Source organism: Gopherus flavomarginatus, chromosome 6, assembly GCF_025201925.1.
Source record: "Gopherus flavomarginatus isolate rGopFla2 chromosome 6, rGopFla2.mat.asm, whole genome shotgun sequence".
NCBI lineage: Eukaryota > Metazoa > Chordata > Testudines > Testudinidae > Gopherus > Gopherus flavomarginatus.
The window spans coordinates 63561960-63584560 of record NC_066622.1 but is presented as its reverse complement, the minus strand read 5'-3'; the positions used below and the strand labels follow the sequence as shown (position 1 = coordinate 63584560).

Sequence of the window (22601 nt, the reverse complement as noted above, 5' to 3'; positions counted from 1 at the left end):
GGCATTCTGGGGTGGGATCTCTCAGTCTCGCCCGTTAAAGTTTTGTCTAAATAGTTCAGTATTCCTTGGGGCAGAGCAAAGGAGTGTGCGCGCATGGGCGATATGCTGACATGTTAGCCCTACGGCAGGTACTCACTCAGGCTGTGAGGAGAGAGATGCGAGTCTCTGCTTCAGCAATATTGAAATATTTATTTGAAGTGGGAGAGACTGAGAAAGCTCCACCCCAGAATGCCCAGGGATCAGGCCATGCTCCCAAGATGTGGGTGACCGAGGAAGATGCAAGCCCTAGATCCTGGGGGATTCTGGGACCCCACAAGCTGTATGGGCTTGACAAGCTCAGAGCACACCTACCAGACCAGGCCCCACTGGCAAGAGAGGCAGGGGATCACCTAGCTAGAGAATCTGTCTGGGGCGAAGTCAGGAGGCAGGGCTCTAAGCACCTTCTTGGCTGTAGGCAGTGCCAGGGCTTAGGCGGTTTCATGCCTGCCGACCAGTGGAAACCAAGCACCATGAGGATGTCAGTACCTCCAGGGTTATGGTGCAGCTGTGCAGGGGGGTTGTGACTGTCACAGTGCCCAAATGTTGGTGGAGGCCTAAAGAGATAGGCCCTTTGTGAATGTAGCCCTCAGTGAAAGGACTCAGACAAATGATCTTTCAAGTGCTAGAGGTTCAGTAGGACTTCTGTGCCTGTGTGCATGTAAGCAGGGTATGAATGAACTCTCCCTGACAGTGAGTTGGGGAGGGTGGAGGGTTGCCAATTTTCTACTCACACAAAACCAAACACCCTTGCCCTGTCCCCTGCCATGCCCCACCCCCGCTCATTCAACCCACCCCCGCTCATTCAACCCACCCCATCTCTTGCTCTCCCCACCCTCACTCTCTTGCTCATTTTCACCCGGCTCAGGGTGTGGGGGGGCAGGAGGAGGTGAGGACTTCAGCTGGGGGTGAGAGCTCAGGGGTGGGGCCAGAAATGAGGGTTTCAGGGTGCAAGAGGGGGCTCTGGGCAAAGGCAGTGAATTAGGGTACAGGGGGATGTAAGTGCTCCAGCTGGGGGTGTAGACTCTAGGGTGTGGAAAGGTATGAGGAGTTTGGGATGTAAGAGGGTGCTCTGGGCTGGAACCAAGGGGTTCAGATGGCAGGAGGGGGATCAGGGCTAGAGAAGGGGAAGTGAGGGCTCCAGCTGGGGGTGCAGGCTCTGGGGATGAGGGGTTTGGGGTGGAGGAGCATGCTCTGGGCTGGGACCCAAGGGGTTGGAGAGCAGGACGGGGATATGGGCTGGGGCAGGCGTAGGAGGTTGGGGCATGGGAAGGGGAGAGGGGTGGTGCTTACCTCAGACAGTTCCGCCTTTGGCTCCTATGCAGAGGTGCAACCAGTTGGCCAATGGGATCTGCGGAGCTAGCACTTGGGGCAGGGGCAGTGCGCAGAGCCTCTTGGCTACTCCTATGCATAAGCGCCAGAGAGGGGACATGCTGCTGCTTCTGGGATCTGTGCAGAGCTACAGCAGGCAGCCTGCCTTAGCCCCACTGCGCTGCCAAGCAGACTTTTAATGGCTGTCAGCGGTGCTGACTGAAGCCACTGGGATCCCTTTTCGACCATGCATTCTGTTAAAAAAAATGGACACCTGGCAACCTCTGGAGGGGGGAGACTTCAGGAGCAAACTGTGTTTACATAAACACATCGACTCTGCTTAGATATCCAGCAGACAGGAGATGTGTAGCTCCAACTGATCAACTTTGGCTGGTGTTGGGTTACAAATCACTTTAGCACTGAATGCAGGGGTAGTGAAATGCTGTGATCAATGTTGTTGTCTCTGAGCCCTCGTCCAGACTAACCCGCGGCATCGGCGGGTTAAAATCGATTGCTCGGGGATCGATATATCGCGTCTAGTCTGGACGCGGTGTATCGATCCCCGAGCGCGCTTACATCGATTCCGGAACTCCATCAATCCGAACGGAGTTCCGGAATCGACGCGGAGAGCCGCGGACATCGATGGCGCCCCGTCCAGACTGGTGAGTATCTCGATTTTAGAAATTCGACTTCAGCTACGTTATTCCCGTAGCTGAAGTTGCGTATCTAAAATCGATTTTAATTCCTAGTCTGGACGTGGCCTATGAGTAAAGGGGAGCAACAGAACTGTGCTTAACCTGTCCTGAATGACGAGGTCACCCTAAGGCCACGTCCAGACTAGGAATTAAAATCGATTTTAGATACGCAACTTCAGCTACGGGAATAACGTAGCTGAAGTCGAATTTCTAAAATCGAGATACTCACCAGTCTGGACGGGGCGCCATCGATGTCCGCGGCTCTCCGCGTCGATTCCGGAACTCCGTTCGGATTGATGGAGTTCCGGAATCGATGTAAGCGCGCTCGGGGATCGATACACCGCGTCCAGACTAGACGCGATATATCGATCCCCGAGCAATCGATTTTAACCCGCCGATGCCGCGGGTTAGTCTGGACGAGGGCTCAGCTGAAACAACCTCATTAAGCCAGGAGCTCAAATGTCAGACCCCTGTGAAAGTAGAGAGGGGTGAGGGCAGTTGTCCCAGCCAGGTGGTGTGGACTCTCCCTCAGGGTCCCTGGTCTGTTTTAACTTGTTCCTCCCCAGTGTTTAAAAACAGAGCTAAATAGGTTCCATGAGGAGTCTTTTATGTTAAATAATAATTGCATTACTAGCATCTAAAATCACTTCTGGTGGGACAATGTTTCAGCCTCCTAAGAGCTGAAAATCAATAAGAGACTGACCTGAAGAGGTCACAGCAGAGAGGCAGGTGGCAGCAAAAGGTGACTGATGGGCAGCTGATGGAAGCAGCTGGCAGGGTGGCCAGTGTCAAAGAATGGCAGCTGATGGGGTGGCCAGAGTAACGAGTGGCTGGTGTGACAGCTAGTGGAGAGGAATTGCAGCTGGTGGAGCAGTCAGCCAGAGCAAGTGCTCAGATAGTAGAGCAACCAAGTGCCTTCTTCCCCTGGTAAGAGATGAACTCACACAGATGCACCTCTGAAGCCTGGGTCCTCTGACCAAGGAGAGCCACACTGAGTGAGGTGGGACGAGGGAGCACAAAGACACAGAAAAGGAGCTTTTGGTTGTACAACTCAAGAACATGAGGCGAAGACTCTACCACACATGCTCTGGGGTGGGTGTCCTGCTCAGAGTCTTATGATTATGAATTCTGTTGGAGGGGCAGGTTGATGTCTTGAAGCATGAGGGTTTGTATTAACTCGGGCTATTTTCAGAGTGGGGCTTTCCAAAGCCCCTTAGTGATTTTCAATGGCACTTCTCGTCCAGTTACAGAAAAACTCCCATCCATTATAGTTTCATAGAATTGAAAACCAGAAAGGACCATTAGCTCATCTAGTCTGGTCTTCTGTACGTCACAGACCATTACATGTGACCAGTTTCTCTGGGCTCAGTATAGGGTCTTCTAGAATAAAACATTTCTGACCTTAGGAGCCTGAATTGTGCCACAGTTTACCTGGGGAAAAATTCCTGCCCAACTCCAAATCTGGCAGTCAGCGTGACCCTGAGCTTGTGAGCAAGACCCAACACTAGTCATCTAGACAGAAGATTCTCTCTACAACTTCAGACCACTGATCCTCCCCAGCTGATGTCCCATTAATATTTGCATGGTGGTGACCCCAACACCCTCCCAGTCCTGAATTATCTCCAAAATGTGGGTTCTGCATGGCCCACTCCTCTCCTGTCCAATTCAGATATTCAGGGCCATTGCCCTTGTAAGGGGTCAATATACAACAGTTTGCTACTTTAACTGGAGTTACCCCCACAGTTCAGTTTAAATGTAGCACTGGCTTAAGTTTAAGTTTATTTAAACTACAAAGCTGTTAAGTAAGTACAAATATAAGGTATTCAAGTCAGAAATGGTTACAAATTAAATAAAGCTAAAACACATTCTAGCAGGTAAAACTTAATAAACTAGACTTGGTTCAAGGTTAAAATCCTCACCACACGTTCCAGCGAGTGGGCAGACCAAATTCTCATGTCAGAACTTCTCCCAAAATCCAAAGGCTGGTTCCTTTTTTCCTTAGGTGAGAGAGCACAATAAGGAGAGAAAGAAAACACCTAGGGCATCTTGCCCCTCATTTTATAGTCCAGCTACCCTTTGAAATGCGTTTTCCTGAGGGTCACCACCTAGTTAAGTTCCTTTTTATTGTGATGACAGAGACATGGAGTCTTATGACAAAGGAGATTCCAAGTTGGTGTTTGCTAAAATACAAATCGAGCTGTTCCTGCTCCCTGCCATTGACCAAGAACAGCCACTTGACTGGTGATTCCCCCTCCTGTCCTCGAGAAACAGATTTACGTCTTTCCCAGACTTGTCTCGTAAACACATTTCAGTCATAATTTCAGCATATGTTCTTAGCTATATAATGTTATACACATTTCATCACATTATTGGTCAGTGAGTTACTAGTTTTCAAATGATACCTCACAAGGCATATTTTGTACAAAGAGCAATACAATGGTGTGTAGGATGTGAATACATGGGTGCATTCAGTCGCAATCAGCATCTACATCTTTAATACAAATTAAATAGCATTGAACTAATTCCTACAGCATCCTGCTAGAAACAGCTCCACACATTGATACCTGCCATTACTAACTACATTCTGAGAGCTGTCTGTGATCCTTGTTAATGCCATATAACACTTCGATTTAAAAAACTTTTATGTGGTACCAAGTCAAATGCCTTGGAGAAATCCAAGTATACTGAATCATCACAGTTGCCTTTATCAATTAGGCTTGTAATTCTGTCAAAAAGACAAGATTTCTTTGACAAGCCTTATCATCCATGAAACCAAGCTAACCGGCATTATCAACAAAGAACTAGATGTTAAAAATAAAAGACCCAAATGAACTCTTCCATTATTTTACTCAGGATTGATGTCAGGCTAACTAGGCTGTAGGTCCTAGGGGCATCCCTTTTACCTTTTTAAAATATTGGAACCACACTGGCATTTCCCTTCTTTCCCAAGATTAATTTTTAACATCAGTGGTTTAGAGCACTTCTCAGCTATTTCAAGACTCTTGGGTGCACATTATCTGGGCTTGTTGATTTTAAAAGGTTTGAGTTTAGTCAATGCTGCCTCACATCTTTCTTTGTTACAGATAGTAAATTTTCCTATTCCATCCACATCATCCTCTGGGATGGATACATCCTGATGCTTTGTTACAAATGCAGAACAGAAATAGCTACAGTGTATAAACCAAGAGATTTTTTTTTTTTTTTACCCCAACTAAGCTCTTGGTATTAATACTATCTAGTTGCAATGAGGCTCAGTCCTGTCTCTGTAACCTTTTATCACATTTAATTTTTTTGCCTTTTGATTTCAGCATCTGTCTCTTTTTTCCACCAAAACCTTTCAGCCGGGAAATACGAAATAATACATAGCCGCCCAATGCCATCAAACTTGCATGCTCATATGAAAATCTTAATGGTGACCTCATCTGCTTTGTGTCACTTAGGATCAGCACATCCGACTGTCTCACATTCCCTGCATTTAGGAATTTATTTTGTCTTAATGCTGCTGAGGTCACTGTGAAAGGTTTGATGAAGCTGGGATATGTATTGGTTGGAGACGTCATGAAAGACTTAGGAAATGTTGGAGTGCGTTATTGACAGCATTGTAGGCTATATGAAGGTCAAAAAGAATCCACAAGTTTTTCCACTTCCAGTATGGGGTTAGGGAAGTGTGTCCTATACAACCGTACCTGATTAACGTAGTTTTTCATAGGGCTTTGGCATATCTCAGAGCATAGCTCCCCTCAGTCAGGGAGAAAGGGAGCTGCACCCACCTGGGAATCAGAGGAGGAAACTGCGCTGCTAAAGCAGCAAAGAATCCTGTGGCACCTTATAGACTAACAGACGTTTTGGAGCATGAGCTTTCGTGGGTGAATACCCACTTCCTCAGATGCATGTAGTGGAAATTTCCAGGGGCAGGTATATATATGCTAGCAAGCAAGCTAGAGATAACGAGGTCAATTCAATCAGGGAGGATGAGGCCTTGTTCTAGCAGTTGAGGTGTGAAAACCAAGAGAGGAGAAACTGGTTCTGTAGTTGGCAAGCCATTCACAGTCTTCGTTCAATCCTGAGCTGATGGTGTCAAATTTGCAGATGAACTGAAGCTCAGCAGTTTCTCTTTGAAGTCTGGTCCTGAAGTTTTTTTGCTGCAGGATGGCCACCTTAAGGTCTGCTATAGTGTGGCCAGGGAGGTTGAAGTGCTCTCCTACAGGTTTTTGTATATTGCCATTCCTAATGTCTGATTTGTGTCCATTTATCCTTTTCCGTAGAGACTGTCCAGTTTGGCCGATGTACATAGCAGAGGAGCATTGCTGGTATATGATGGCGTATATTACATTGGTGGATGTGCAGGTGAATGAACCAGTGATGGTGTGGCTGATCTGGTTAGGTCCTGTGATGGTGTCGCTGGTGTAGATATGTGGGCAGAGTTGGCATCGAGGTTTGTTGCATGGATTGGTTCCTGAGCTAGAGTTATTATGGTGCGGTGTGCAGTTACTGGTGAGAATGTGTTTCAGGTTGGCAGGTTGTCTGTGGCAAGGACCTACGCTACACTGATGACATCTTCTCATCTGGACCCATGGGAAGGAGACTCTGGAAAAATTCCACCACGATTTCAACAGCTTCCACCCCACCATCCACTTCAGCCTGGACCAATCTACACGGGAGGTCCACTTTCTTGACACCACGGTGCAAATAAGTGATGGTCACATTAACACCATCCTATATCGAAAACCTACCGAATGCTATGCCTACCTTCATGCCTCCAGCTTCCATCCCGGACACATCACACGATCCATTGTCTACAGCCAAGCACTGAGGTACAACTGTATCTGCTCTAACCCTTCAGACAGAGACCAACACCTACAAAATCTCCACCAAGCATTCTCAAAACTACAATACCCGCACGAGGAAATAAGGAAACAGATCAACAGAGCCAGACGTGTACCCAGAAGCCTCCTACTGCAAGACAAACCCAAGAAAGAAACCAACAGGACTCCACTGGCCATCACATACAGCCCCCAGCTAAAACCCCTCCAACGCATCATCAAGGATCTACAACCCATCCTGGACAATGATCCCACACTTTCACAGGCCTTGGGTGGCAGGCCAGTCCTTGCCCACAGACAACCTGCCAACCTGAAACATATTCTCACCAGTAACTGCACACCGCACCATAATAACTCTAGCTCAGGAACCAATCCATGCAACAAACCTCGATGCCAACTCCGCCCACATATCTACACCAGCGACACCATCACAGGACCTAACCAGATCAGCCACACCATCACTGGTTCATTCACCTGCACATCCACCAATGTAATATACGCCATCATATGCCAGCAATGCCCCTCTGCTATGTACATCGGCCAAACTGGACAGTCTCTACGGAAAAGGATAAATGGACACAAATCAGACATTAGGAATGGTAATATACAAAAACCTGTAGGAGAGCACTTCAACCTCCCTGGCCACACTATAGCAGACCTTAAGGTGGCCATCCTGCAGCAAAAAAACTTCAGGACCAGACTTCAAAGAGAAACTGCTGAGCTTCAGTTCATCTGCAAATTTGACACCATCAGCTCAGGATTGAACGAAGACTGTGAATGGCTTGCCAACTACAGAACCAGTTTCTCCTCTCTTGGTTTTCACACCTCAACTGCTAGAACAGGGCCTCATCCTCCCTGATTGAATTGACCTCGTTATCTCTAGCTTGCTTGCTAGCATATATATACCTGCCCCTGGAAATTTCCACTACATGCATCTGAGGAAGTGGGTATTCACCCACGAAAGCTCATGCTCCAAAACGTCTGTTAGTCTATAAGGTGCCACAGGATTCTTTGCTGCTTTTACAGATCCAGACTAACATGGCTACCCCTCTGATACTTGCGCTGCTAAAATGGCTCTCAGCTATGTCACCCCTTCTGAACCTATGAACACATCAATATATGAGTGCCAGCTTGGCCAACACCAAGGATTGAACCGATAAGCTCCAGCACTAAAAGCGGGAGTCTTTGTAGCTTGTACTCAACCTAAAACTGGTCAAACTCTCCTCCTGTGTGGACCAGCACAGGGGGACCAGTGTGCACACAGTGAACAGTGGGTTGCACAAGCAAACTAACAAATGACTGAAACGTGAAAAACGTGGTGTGAATCAGCAGAAAAGATAATTGGCAAGTCACGTGAATCTGTTTCTTCTCACTGTGTGGATCACACAACCATCCCTTTCCCCACATAGATCAATAGCAGCTTGAATCCTTACACTTTAGATCCTTAGCTTTGACCCACTAATGTTTTTTTTTTTTTCTGATTAGATGCTAGGGTTCTTTGCTACAGTGACCTTACATAAGTTCTCCGCTAATTTGAGAAGGGGGGAAAAACAGTGTTCTGCAGCTCTTCCCTTTCTTCTACATGGCAGGGGGGTGTTATTGCTTTACTAAATTACACGGAAATTTAAACAGCACTAAATTATGAGATTTGAACTCCTGCTCTCCTCTTTCTTGGCTTAGGAAACTTTTCCTTAGGCTACAGGGATAGATGGTGAAGGAGGTAAAAGTTGGTCTGTCTCAAATTAGAGTTCAGAAGGTTTAACTTGGTGCCTGTTTTCCATCAGGGAGAACAGTTATACAAATACTCCCACTGTATAACTGATATCTAGACATCCTCACAGAAGCAGCAACAATATGGCCACAGGCCAGGCCCAGACATGTTTTAGGTTTGTTGCAAGAGGGGTACAATGAAAAACGAGAATCCCCACACAAAAAAAATTGGTTGTTTTTGAATTCTTATTATTCTCATTATCAATATATTTTTCATCAAACCACGAGTGCTGTTAGAATTGCTCAAAGTTTGCATTCTGCTTTGGGTTTTGCTCTTTCAATGAGATTTTTACACTTTAAAGGTTTAAAGCGCTTGTTAAAACTGAACTCTGTAACCGAGTGTTAACATACCACCTCTCTCATGTCCATAGACGAATAGAACCAGTATGGCACAAGTTCTGTATCTGCAGGTCTCCCACACTCCTTTGTGGCACAGGGCACACAGCTCTCACATACCATTACCAGGGGAGCCTGGCTCAGATGTTCCAGAGGCAGGGGGGAACATCAAAGGAAACTGCCTGGGTGTAAGAGGTACATTCTGTGGGTAGCAAAGAACACATTCGACAACACTCAGGCATGCTGCTGCTGGAGAGTGTGCACCCAACACTCCTCCTCCTGCTGACACATCACCTCTCGCTACACTCTCCTCACCTGCGCAATGAAGTAAGAACTTCAACTGTTGCAGCAGCTAATCATCTGGGAGCTGATGGTCTAGTCTGAAGGGTCTTTCACAAGAGATTCCTCAACACACAGAGGTTCATTTTTGGGCACTAGAGAGCAGGGAGAAGATGCTGGAATTCAATGGTTGGGCTCTGCCACTATCAGAATTTGCTGCAGCCTCCAGAGTGGAATCCATTGCTGCCAAAGGTATTCAAGTGCCTGGATGTGCCAGGTGACTTTCTAATGAAGTTCTATCAAAGTGAGATTTTTGTCTGAGCCTGTTAAATGCAAGGCCTCAGGGCAGCTGCATACAAATACCCTGCAAAGAGGAACACAAATACCAGGATACCAAGAGCTTAGAAAACTGCCTTTATTCTATTAGTTGTTGGAAAAAAGAAATAATACAGAAAAGAAGAGTTTAGTTGGCTGCAGATCAGCAAGAAGTTCACAGATGGGAGTTGGGCCACCAGGTGGTAACCAAGCAATACATAAAGAACTTGCATTTTTATAGCCTTGAGCTGAGTCCAGCAGGTTAACTTAAAGCTTCTGAAATGTTCAGTTGCCTTGAGTGTGAACAGGCTGCCTTTCCCTGGCTCCTAAGGCAGATGCCGGAAGATCACAGAAAAAACCTCTTCCTGGGTGCAGAGATTAGAATTTATACCATACAAATGCGTCAGACACTTACAAATAAACAGGGAGGTGGGGGAGGAATCAGTTGCTTTCCACTCAATTTTATTTTCAAATAAACTTTAAAAAAAAAACAAAAACAAAAAAACCCCAGAAAACCCTTATGCAGGGCTGACAAGTAACAGTAGTAGGAAATCCAATTATACAAAAAGTACTACATTGCGGCTGGGGCATATAGATTTATTTTTGGTACCATACATTTAAGTGGCACTAATTAAATGGTAACTAAAAGGTAACTAACATGAAACTACAGAACTGTCACTTTTCATAGCTTGATGGGATCTGTTATTTCAGGGTGGTCACAGTTTCCAACTATCGTTTTACACCCTATGCAGCCATGAAAAATCAAATCTCCCTAAAATGTGAAAGCACTGGTGTTATTTTGGACTCCACATACAGCCATGTAGCTCTTGTACCCAATTTGAATGGTACACTAGTTATAAAGTAGTTACAGCTCAATTCTCAGCGTTACCAGCTTTTTCCTCTTTCTAGAAAGAAGCAAGAAGTTAGAGAATTGTCTTCAATTAGCGCCTGGCACATACTGCACGTGCAGACGTTTGTTAAAGGAATGTTGACGTTACTTGTGTGCACAGACTAATTCGATGCAGACTGTTATAAAAATCATAGCTGGCTTCTAAATATTGGTAGCAAGATGATTTGATTTTTAAATCTCTTAAGTAAATTATTATAGATAAATGAAAAAGGCCAGTAATCATACACTAAGATTAATAAACAGCACTTCAAAATTAATCAAGTGCAGGGTGCTGCCTGGGCCATCTTCCCTTGGCCATGCTTTACAAGAGAAGGCAGCCAGATTTTTTTTTGCCACGCCGGGCTTGCAAAGCAGCTCTAGTGGCCATTTCAAAAACCTCCCTCACACCGTCTTTGGTCTTTGCAGAGCACTCCATGTACCCGAATGCACCAATGCGGTTTGCCATGTCTCTGCCTTCTTCAGGTTTGACTGGCTCCTGTGCAATACAATAGTAAAAACAAATTAGTAGGGTCCAACAATGCACCTGAACAGGTCATTCCTTTCGTCGTCTTCCAGGTTTGCCAGAAGTGCAAACTACATACTCTGTTTACATCCCATCTGGAATCTAACATGCACATTTATTTTCTGGATTAAGACCCAGTTTAATTAAGAATAATGTTAAATACATTTTCTTTCCCATAGGTTGTAACATAACACTTCACATTACTGAAGAATTTTTAAAATCTCATTTACCTCATCACTTCATTTATTTATATTTTGGACAATGAAAACGATAGCCCAGTTTGGATCTGTCAGTGTCAATTATTTATAGTCCATTTATTCAGGGTCCAATTCTCATGTCATAGTATAAAAGCTTCAACATTTGTGTTGCAAATGCTTCAGGGGAATATATGTTTAAACGAACTGTTGCCATTGGCAATTTAAAAGTCATGGAACCAGTGACTTAATGATACTTGGGAAGTAAACGCAATTTTACAAGTCATTACCGTAGCAGTACCAAACACCCCAGCAATATTAATAGCTACAAAAATTGACGTGTCACTTTTCGTTTAAAAGAAACATTATGCCAGGACAGTCAAGTTTGCCTATTTGGGAAGGGTATTCTCATGCTGAAGGATTAATACTTTTTACTAGATCTGGTATGCTGCTGTTGGGGATTGTTTCAAAATGAACCACATTTTGTCTTTACTCATGAACAAACCAAAGCAAGGCTGTTCAAGTTATTATTTAAAACCACTGTCCAATGCAATGGTTTCTTTGTGGGACAGTGTACTATGAGTACCGGATAAATGGTATCCTACATAGTAATCTAAGCATCTATTTTGTTGTGTATGTGCTTGGTCTGTTGATTTTACCTTATTACTGACCTCCCAACTCTTCTAGAACCACTCCTTCAATTTGGGGCATTCATCTACCAATAGTCTAACTGACGAGAGAGAAATTCTTAATTTCTCTGAGAGTGACCTTTACTGCTACGAAGCCCCAAGAAGGTTAGGAAAGCATCATTTGGTGCCTCTGACAAGATCCTTCGTAAGAGACTACTAAAGAAAATCTCTAACTGCAACTGAGCATCATTTGGCTCTTTAACGTCTGTATTTAACAACTTAGTTCTGATTTAAAACTATGCAACCATAACACTTAAGTAACAGATTGTGTTTATTTTTCATCTAAAAGAGACTTTCAATTTTCTGTCCTGCATAACTGTCATTTTCAGCCAGTTCTCTATGATCTGTATTGCTCTGAACATTTTCCAATTTCAATATAAGCCCCACTTAGCTATTTCCCACAGATCATGTGAGTCAAAACACACGCAGGGTGACCTGCTCTACATCAGCTTAGCAAGAAACAGGAGCACACAGACGAGGGGTGGAGGAGACGGATGCGATAAAGGAATCTAACACTTCTTATTCTACCTAGCGGAGCCAAACTGCACTAGAGAAGGATGAGGAGACAAGTAGCTTTGTTCCAGGATGTGGTGCTGAGGGGATGGTGTCCAGGAAAAGCTGTCAATTAGTGTGCACATTTAGTTAATGTGCTCATTAGCCATATTACAAAAACTGTCACGTTTTATTGTAAGAGGGGCAGAAATAAACTTGCCTGCTTCATTTTGGCCAGCTCCCGTCGTGTGTGCTCATCATTTCTTAAGTCCTTCTTGTTTCCTACCAGGATGATAGGCACATTGGGGCAGAAATGTTTCACCTCTGGGGTCCACTTCTCTGGGATGTTTTCTGGAGGAAGGGGGAGGAAAAAAAAAAGCAGAATTGTCTCGTAATCCACATACAAGGCTAAGAAAAAGTGTTTGGGGCAGTTTTCTTTTTAAGATCATTGCTGCTTTATCCCATGAAATTTCATGCAGCTTCTGGTGAGATATAAACCACTAAACATCACATTTTCTCTCTCTTGTTGCAACTATCACCAAATACACAAACATTCTAAAGCCAGGGCCTGTCTGTTACCCTCCCAAATTCCTGTTCGAAGTGGTCTCTGATTTCCAATTTTCTGGTCTCTACCATGTCCATTTCTCCAAGCCCCATTCATATCCAGAAAGTCAGGCCCCATACTCTGCATGTACACGAGGCCTTAAATAATCATCTCTCTGAGACCAAGCCTACCCACAAGTTTTAGACTTTTGGTGCACATGAAGGTAAGACTGGGGATCCATCTGTCTCAGCGCTGAGACTGTCCAAATGAAACAGATGATATTTCATGATTGCTATATGACTTGGCAGGTGTTCAGCCACCCGGAGCGAATGGTCTGAAACGTTTGAACTGTTGGCTGCACGAGCTTTACAAGAACAAGACTCCAACACCACAGCAGAGGAAATGCCTACACCAGACCTCAAGTGTAGCTCAAACAAACCTGTCCCACCATGGTCTCCAGAGCACAACCCTTACATGCTAAAGGAGAATTTCATTTCCTTTGCCACAACTATCAAGGAAATGCTATTCCCCATAAGTAACCCCAATAGCAGGTAGAGCAATTCTTTTATAAACTTGTTCAACTGCACCATGAGTGAAGGCTAGGAAACCTGTGCATTAAAGCATGGGAAGCAGAGATGGCATCACATCTACCTCAACAAAATTCAAACACAGCTTAACAGCTACGCATTTGGGGGACACCCCTGGCACAAAGAAAGGCCAAATAGTGGGCTACAGTGTTATGAGCAAAGCTCCTACCCTACACAAACCCGGTATATTCAATGAGACACACAGATGAAAGTAGTATCTTTCAAGACTGTCACATCAAGCTTGCTGTTTTAGCTCAGTGCAACTAATGGGAAGCTCCACAGGGAGAAGGAAGAGTGCCTCAATGTTTCCTCTAATTTTTTTCCATCCATGCGCAGAATGAATTTTGCTTTGTGCACCAATATCAAGGCAATGCGCAGATGTGTGCCACCAGTGGAATATAATATATATATTTTTAAAAGTTACCTTTGGGATAATTACTCCAGCCAGGACAGGTTAGACATTGTAGAACTCACTACTTGAAAAAATTAAATTTAAGAGTAACAGAGAAATAAAAATTATGACATGCACAAGACCAGTCAAAAAACTCAAACAGCAGCACTTTGAAAGAATAAAATTACAGAGGATATGTGCGCATTGCAGGAAGTACCAAGAAGTAACAATAATAATACCAGTATGTGTTGGGAGGTGGGCGAGAGAGAGTGAGAGAGAGACACACACAGAGACACGCACATACTGCCCCTTTTAGTAGATCAGCACTTACCAGTCTGAATGCTGCTTTTTCAGACACAGCAGCACCACCACCAGCTCCGTCCCACTTCTGAGCCCTGTCGTGTTCCCCCCACCCCCGGGGCTCTGCAGAGATGGGGTACTGGGGGGGGGATATCCTGACATCAGCAGCCCCCCACTCTGCACAGCAAGCAGGAGGCTGCCAGGAGCAGCTGGCCAGGGGCTCCAAGGCAAAGGGCAGGAGCAGCGCGGCATGGGGGGGAGAGAGGCACTTGACATGTGCGGCACTTGATTGACTCTTGTGCGACTGTACAGATATGCAGCTTAGCGGGAACACTTCTGTGGACCACCTCTGGGACCCAGACAGAAGTGGACATTCCTTTATACTGTCTCTCAGGGAACTGATACAACAATACAACTGTTTGGCCTGGGGTGGAAGTCATTGTCAATACACCGATAGCTGGCAGTCCTCATCTACAACAACATGGCCAAGGATTAAACTTTCCACACCAATAAACCCTAGAGAATGGAGTCTATTCTTGTGTGAATCCAAGAGTTCCAGCCTAGTGCTTCTTCTCATTGGCCACCATTACTGCCCAAGTTCTCAAGTACACAACATTCGAAAACACTGTTCATGGACTAGATACAGACTGGCTGTCACATCAAAGATGGGAGGAACTGAACTGAGGCCCTCAAATGCTGATCCCATTTGAGCTGGGGAGAGAGTTTCATACAGGCAAATGATGGCACCCTTTCAATCTCTGGCACTAAAACAGAGCTCACCGTTGCTGAAGAGGAACCTCCTGGCCATCTCAGTCCCTGGCACCAAGGGCTCCTTGGTTCTAACAACTTGGGATAACTACTCACTCTGGAATGATCTCAGAAAGTCCCCTTTCTGCTGCAACTAGCTTCTTGTTCTAAGCCTGGAAGTTGGCAGATCAAAAGGACTCCAGGGATAAGATATGGTTTCAGTAGATGATGGTCTGTTGTTATTTGTATTACAGGAGCACCTAGATGCCTTGAGATTGGGGCCCTATTATCCTAGGCACTGTATAGACCTACAGTAGCAGCCCTCACCCCAAAGAGCTGACAATGTAAATAGAAATGACAGAGGGAAACAGAGCCATAGAGCGGTAAAGGAACTTCCAAGGTCACACAGCAGATCAGTGGCAGAGAGTCTGGAAGAGAACCAGGTCTCCAAAGTCCCAGTCAGTGGCTTATCCACTGGACTAAATTCCAGTTTGCAGTCTGCCCAGGAAGTGTTAGGATAGGAGTCTGGTCACTGAGGAAACCCCACCTCAGACCTCACGGTCCATCCTTGAGCAGCTCTTTGGAGCTGACAGTGATGGAACCTCTCAGCCCAGACTCAGTCTACCTCAGCGGTTCTCAAATTTCATTGCACCACAACCCCCTTCTGACAACAAAGATTACTACAGAATCTCAGTGCCTTGTATGACTCTAGAATAGTTAGTATATTTGAAATCAAAATGCATTACAAGGCCGCATCTACAAAAAAATAGCCACTAAATATTTTAATTCACAATCTACTCGCAAGACAATCTTTATATCCAGCAGTAAAAAATAAATATGCACCTAATGAGAGAGGTGAGCTTGTATTGATGAACACAAAGGCTTGAAGCAGAGCTCTGTGTGGGTGAGGTAAAGATGGAAGCCCTGTATTTGTTTTTCAGTAAAGTCAGTGCTGAAAACCCCAGCTTCACACAGGTAGGCGGATGAAAAATGGCATGAGTGCTTTCAAAGCTGCAGACGACAGCTCTGGATATTCTTCACACACAGCAATCCAGAAATTGGCAAAGGGTTGTTCAGAAAATCTCAGCATCAATGCCTCATCACAGGAAAGATCCATTAATGTTTCTTTCACTATAAAAAGGTGACAACAGCACTTGCAGTCACTTCTGCATTAAAGGGATTTCTAATGCATGCCTGTTTTCTGATCCTTTACAGGGAAGTACTCCTCAAGCTGCAGTTTAAGGCTTTCCAGGTGGCTGATAATGGATTGCAAATCATAATTTTGGCAAGGCATTTTCATCCAAAAAGTTATCCAGTAAAAGGCACCCTTCAAAACTGCCACAGTCCACATGAGCATACCACAAGGAAAATTTCTTGAATCAACTTTCAATTTGGTCAGTGAGAGAAAAGGCGGAAGTACCTCATACGTGAAGTGAGGTACTGGCATTCAAAAATGTCTGCCAGGTAAGCTAGCAAAGCAAGCCACTTGGTATCTGCAAACTTCTCCACCAGCGGGGAATCTTTGAATGAAAAATTCTCACTTCCTCTCTGAGCTCAAACAAATGATTGAGAACCTTTCCCCAAGAGAGTCACCAAATTTCTGTGTGGTAAAAGTAACTGACGGTGCTCAGCTCTCACCTCAAACAAAACTCCAAACAGAGATACACTTGTTGAGCTACTCTTGATGAAGTTGACTGTGCGAACAGCAGGGCTGCCCAGAGGTGGGGGCAAGTGCGGCAATTTGCCCCAGGCCCCGCAGAGGCCCCCACGAGAGTTTTTGGGGCCCCTGAAGCAGGGTGCTTCACTCACTCCAGGTGCCCTGGAAAAACTCTCGCAGGGCCCAGGCCCCCGGAGCTTCTTCCGCTCCGGGACTTGCTGCCGAATTACCACCAAAGCAGGGGCCCCACGCCGCCAAAGACCTCAGGCCCCCTGAATCCTCTGGGTGGCCCTGGCGAACAGTTTAATCAAGAACTTGGTTTTAGAATGAGTGGCATTTTTTTTGCAATTAGGACTTGCCTGTGTATAATACAGTGAGTCCAAACTGCTGCAGTGCAACAGCCTTCACCCGAGTGACTCACTCACTGTTTTTTTCCAGTCTTGGCACAAGCACCATCCCTGCAAATTCCTACACAGCACTGTTATTCCAAGCCATAATCAGAGACAAAAGCATCCAAAAGTGCAAAGAGCTGTTCCCCAGTAGCATGCCGTGGTAATGGCTGGTAGAACAGAAATTCCTCTTGGAGTTTTTCCCATCACTCTCAAATTTTATGTATGTCAGTATCTGAACAGCACCAGACATCCATCGTTTTGTCAAGCTAAATGGCAAAAAAGGACTTGGTTTGATTTTGGAAATCACTTGCTCAGTCACGTTGTCTGCCATAAGTGAATACGCCTTGCAATGATTCAATTCTCCTGACACTAAGTTGAGTTGCTGCACCTTGCCCCACCATAATTGAAAACACTTTCTTGGCATATGGCCGAAAAAACGTTTCTCTGATAGTGTGTGGTGTCCCAGTTTTAGCTATCTACTATGACACATGAAAGATGTCTCAAGGGCTCTCTCATTTGCTGTAGTTGCCATTCTCAGTGCTCTTTTCTAGCCCTGTAGCTCTCCCAGCTTTTGCTGGAGAAAAATTGAGCAGTTTTGTCTGAAGACAACTGTGCTGTGTCTGCAAGTGCCATAACATTTTACATGGTTTTAAGCTCTCCTTTGCCAGAACTTCACCACACACGACATACTGTGCCCATGGGTCTTCCTCAAAGCCTGTCCATGTAAATCCAAATTCAAAATATTTCGGATGGTATTTGCAGTTTCTCTCTTTCTTATTTTTTAAATTGCAGTTTGGATCCTTGTTGTGAACTCTTCTTTAGCCAGAAGTGGCAATTGACTACCCTTCATCACCCGTCTTTCCTACACTTTTCTTCAGAAAACGGTTCATTGCTAAAATTATTTCTACATCAACTTTTCAAACTGGCTTCAACCATAACACATGCCAGGTCCTTACTAGGAAACCACACAGATGTCTGAGTAGACAGAAGTAATGCACAGAGCCAGGGTCAGGGAGTGGGAAGCAGGGCAATTGTCTGTGGCCCCATGCCAAAGAGGGCAAGCAGCTAAGTTGCTCGGGCTGGGGTTCCGGCTGTCAGCAGGGGCTGAAATTTGTGGCAAGAAACTCAGGGTAGAGGGTGGGGGAGCAAGTACCCCACACCCTCTCTGATACCCCTGCAGTTTCAGCCCCAGCCCCGCAGTCAGGTACTCTATATAGGTGTGCAATGACTATTCAGTTGTCTCAGCGAAGTTTCTGCCTATCAAAGGGGAGCTCATTATTAGTATTCTAGAGCAGTGGTTCTCAAACTTGTTTTTTCACAGACTTGAAAATTGCTGAGGGTCTCGGCGGACCACTTACTGATCTTTCCAAACGTTCTTTGTACCGTTGGCTAAGTATTGTTTTGGATTAAAGAACTATATAAAAAACAAAAAACCCAAACCAAAAAAAAAAAAAAAAATCAGTTCTACAAATAAAAGCACACAACTCATATTTAATATCAGTAGTCTTACCTTTCTAATACGATGGATGTGCCCTCTCCCCCCTGCTGTGGCAGCCCCTGAGCTGGGGCTGGGAAGGAGAGCAGTCTCTCCCTGGCAACCACAGCCCTGGCGCTGTGGAAAGTCGCCTCTTTCTCTGGATGTGCAGCCCTGCACATCCCGAATTCCTCCCACCCTCTGCATGGCTCCACTAATTAGGTGGGTGGCCCTTCGTTGTCTTGTGTGCGGCTGTCCAGGCATGCACTTTAGAGGGAACTATCCACGGACCACCTGAATGGAGCTTGCAGACTGCAGGTGGTCTGCAGACCACAGTTCGAGAACCTCTATACTAGAGTTTCCTAGGGAATTCAGAGAGCTGAAGCCAAGATGCCCAATGCATCATGACAGCAGTGGAAATGGACAGAGCTGCCATATCAGCTGCATCTATGGACGCTTGTAGCAATGCCCTAGCCCAGGGGTAGGCAACCTGTGGCATATGAGCTGATTTTCAGTGGCACTCACACTGCCCAGGTCCTGGCCACTGGTCCGGGTGGCTCTGCATTTTAATTTAATTTTAAATGAAGTGTCTTAAACATTTTAAAAACCTTATTTACTTTACACACAACAACAGTTTAGTTAGATATTATAGACTTAAAGAAAGAGACCTTCTAAAAACGTTAAAATGTACTACTGGCACACAAAACCTTAAATTAGAGTGAATAAATGCAGACTCAGCATACCACTTCTGAAAGGCTGCCGACCCCGTTAGCTGATAGTTGACCAGGAGCTATGATGGCCTGGAACTGTTCACGATGTTCTGTTGGAAGGTGATTCAACAGACAAGGTGACTTTTGATGGTATGACTGTACTTTGCCATAAGGGTTTGATAATTTGTGATCCTGAAGTGTAGAGTCACAGACAAATAAGCCATATGGCCCAAAAGGTCAAGGTGTTTTGATCCTTATTGTATGTGGTCAATTTAGCATGGGGCTGCCTGCCATGTTCATTTACAGCTGAAACACAACCAAGGATTTAGGTGAAGGGTGCTAGATGCTCCGTCTCAGTTGGAGGCAATTGAGAAGGCACTGAGGGCAGTTTGCTTGCATGACCCAACATATCCTCAGCAGGAGGCACAAGGAGGTGTAGGGCGCATGCACTGGTTGAATGGGCACTGCTAGTAAAACTCTCCAATCAAAGGCAAATGGGGTGCACATGCACCTGAAGTGGAGCACCCACAGGAACACTACTGAAAGAACAAAGATCCATTACACAAAATATTGAAGCTAACATTGCAATGTATATAAAAAAGTGGTTAGTAGAAATCAGAATTTCCACTCAATATTAAAACATAGATAAATGAATTAAAGGCTGCACAGTACAGTCTCCTAGGGATACAGGAAACCTGGTTTGGATTCAGTTTTACTTACCTAAACTATCAGGACTATCAATTGAAAAACACATAAGTATAACATCAGTGTCTGGATATGACAGAGGCCTAAGTCGATCATAATCTTCTTGTCCTGCAGTATCCCACAGGGCCAACTCAACCTACAGAAAAAAATGAAGGCAATTAGCCAAAATGATCAAGGGGAAATCTGATTCAAGTGTGAGTAATCCAAGCAAAGTAGAGAGTGGATTTCAGTGAACATGACTCAACAGGAGGGGAACACAGTGCACTCCACATTCACAAATGGAAAATGAGGAGTTGTCTATTCCCTGCATCCAAAAATCAATTTAACATAGTGACAAGATTTTCCATTATATCAGTGGTTATCTCTACACCTCTGAAGAGTAGTAGCTACCAGAAAGAAAAGCAAGATGGATGAACTGAAGGGATAAAATAGCCTAAAAATAGTTCTCTGAGGCTGGGAAACTACTCTAAACAATCGAAGAGGTCACATTTTCAGTAAAACAGGACTATACATGCACTTGCTTTTCAGGAACTTGGACAGATTAAAAAAAATTCACCCCACACTCCAACTAAAAGACAAAAATGTCAAGGGGCCACTCATTTCTGTTTAGTTTTACTGAAGTTCCACCACCATAGTGGAAACTTAAACCTGCAATTTGCTGATCTTTCGTGTGCAACACCCATTATTGCTAAGGGCTGAATAAATGAAGTCATCTTTTAACATCTCAGTTTGGGGCAGAGCAAGGAGAACTACAGCACAGAATTTTTTGGAAAAAAACCTAGATAACTACAAGCTATATAAGTACTTAAAATAATAAATTTGTAAAACTGCAAATACTAAATGGATGGACCCTATGCAAAAAAGAGTTCAGAAACTTTCCAAGCAGGTCTGGTTAAGTGTGACAGGCAGCAACTGGACTCCAAACATCAATATGCTTGAATGCCAAACAACTGTCAATTGTTTAACTTATAAAGACAACAGCTCAAATGCTACTCTCAATTACAGGGTGCATCTGCATAGATTTCCAGGAAGGTTGCACTAATGGAACAGAGGGCAGAACTGGCTCAGAATGAGAAGTTACTTACCAGTAACTTGTTCTTTGTGTCTCCTTTGCGCATTCACATTTGTGGGAGCAGGCTCCTGGTGGTGAACACATGGAACCCTCTTCTAAAGCAGTGTCTGCTGGGGGAGTGCACGAGTGCCTTTGTGTGGTGCTGAAGGAGCTGCTCTACTCTACACAACAGTGCATACCCTTTAGCCACCTCAGCTCCTTCTCTCCTTTGACGGCATCTGTGCATTCCCACTTGTGGGACAGTAGTAAGTAGTGTTCCCTGTGACGTTCCCCTCTGGTATTATCTGGACGGGTGATCTGCTGGTCACTCCAATCCTTGACTCTGGGAACCAGCCTTACCCTGTTCTGCTGTGAAAGCCCCCACTCCTGGGCTGTTCACGCACAGCCTCTGGCAAGTAAGCTGCTCCTTGGATTGTGCAACCAAATGACACTAGCCAATATCTCCAATCCCAGACACAGGAACCTCCATCTTGCAGTGTCCAGTTTATGCCCTCTGGACACTGCAAGCTTATATGAGTTCATCAAAGAAATTGATATGTACCAGGCGTGTTATCCCAAGGGGAGTTTCTGACATGCTTCAAACCAAATGCACTGCTTCAGGCAGAACAAACAAACAAACATTAATTAATTAACCAATCATAGAATATCAGGGTTGGAAGGGACCTCAGGAGGTCATCTAGTCCAACCTGCTGCTCAAAGCAGGACCAATCCCCAGACCCCTAAATGGCCCCCTCAAGGATTGAATTCACAACTGTGGGTTTAGCAAGCCAATGCTTAAACCACTAAGCTATCCCTCCCTCCAAAACAACTGCAAAGATAAATTTTAAGTGATTATAAATCAAAGCATAAGTCAGATTTGGTCAAATGAAATAAAAGCAAAATGCATTCTAAGCTGATCTTAACACTTTCAATGCCCTTACAAACATAGATGATTCTTACCATAGGCTAGCTGGTTGCTCTTCAGCCAGGCACGCCTCTTTGATCAGCGCTTTAGTCACTTGGTGGGGTGTCAGTAGATGTAGGTGGGAGAGGAAGAGCATGGCAAATGTCTCTCCCTTTTATCATTTCCTTTATTCCCTCTTGGCTTTGCCCGCCCCCCTCAGAGTCAGGTGAGCAGTACCTCAACGCAGTCCCAAACTGGCCAAAGGAGGGTGCGTGTGTGTGACTCACTCAAGAGTCCAACAGATCCTTTTGTTACTGCCTAGGCCAGCATCCTTAGTTCCTGTGAAGTTGGGCTGGATTTGTCCCATACCTGCCCTGATGAGATGTGAACTGCCTCTCTGCTCTTGGACAGTTTTTGTCTGGGCTTATTTTAAGCCATGAGAATATATTTTCAGCCTCATAACTATATACAATAATGTTACAGGTTATAATTTATGTAACATTACTGTAACAACAATGCTCAGTGCAGCATGAGCCTTCCGAAGACACCTGACATGACAAACTTTGCACTGGATACCACACAATCATTTTACAAGGATGAACATGGCAGCGTTGGATGTTCCCCCGAGGTACTGAGCATCACGTTCTCTTAGGAAGAAGGCAGGCAAGGAGAGCGATAATAAACTTGGACTGCAGCATTGTCCTACCCAATTTCGCATCGGAGTTCAATTTCAAAAGAAAAATGCCTGGTTAAGGTATGCACTGAACTCCATGTTGCTGCTCTCTCT

At 44.9% G+C, this 22601-nt stretch overlaps 1 protein-coding gene across 2 annotated transcripts in view; it reads right to left on the bottom strand.

Moving 5' to 3' along the window:
• Nucleotides 1-9651: 9651 nt before the first annotated feature.
• The window catches only part of RHOA (ras homolog family member A), an 84794-nt gene continuing 71844 nt past the window's right edge, over nt 9652-22601 (bottom strand). For both annotated transcript variants that reach the window (XM_050960351.1, XM_050960350.1), the window contains exons 3-5: nt 19875-19995; nt 12573-12703; nt 9652-10950 (exon numbers count right to left, since the gene is read on the bottom strand). In XM_050960351.1, the coding sequence (XP_050816308.1) occupies nt 10777-10950; nt 12573-12703; nt 19875-19995 (426 nt within the window). In that variant the 3' untranslated portion in view covers nt 9652-10776. The remainder of the gene's footprint in view (nt 10951-12572; nt 12704-19874; nt 19996-22601) is intronic.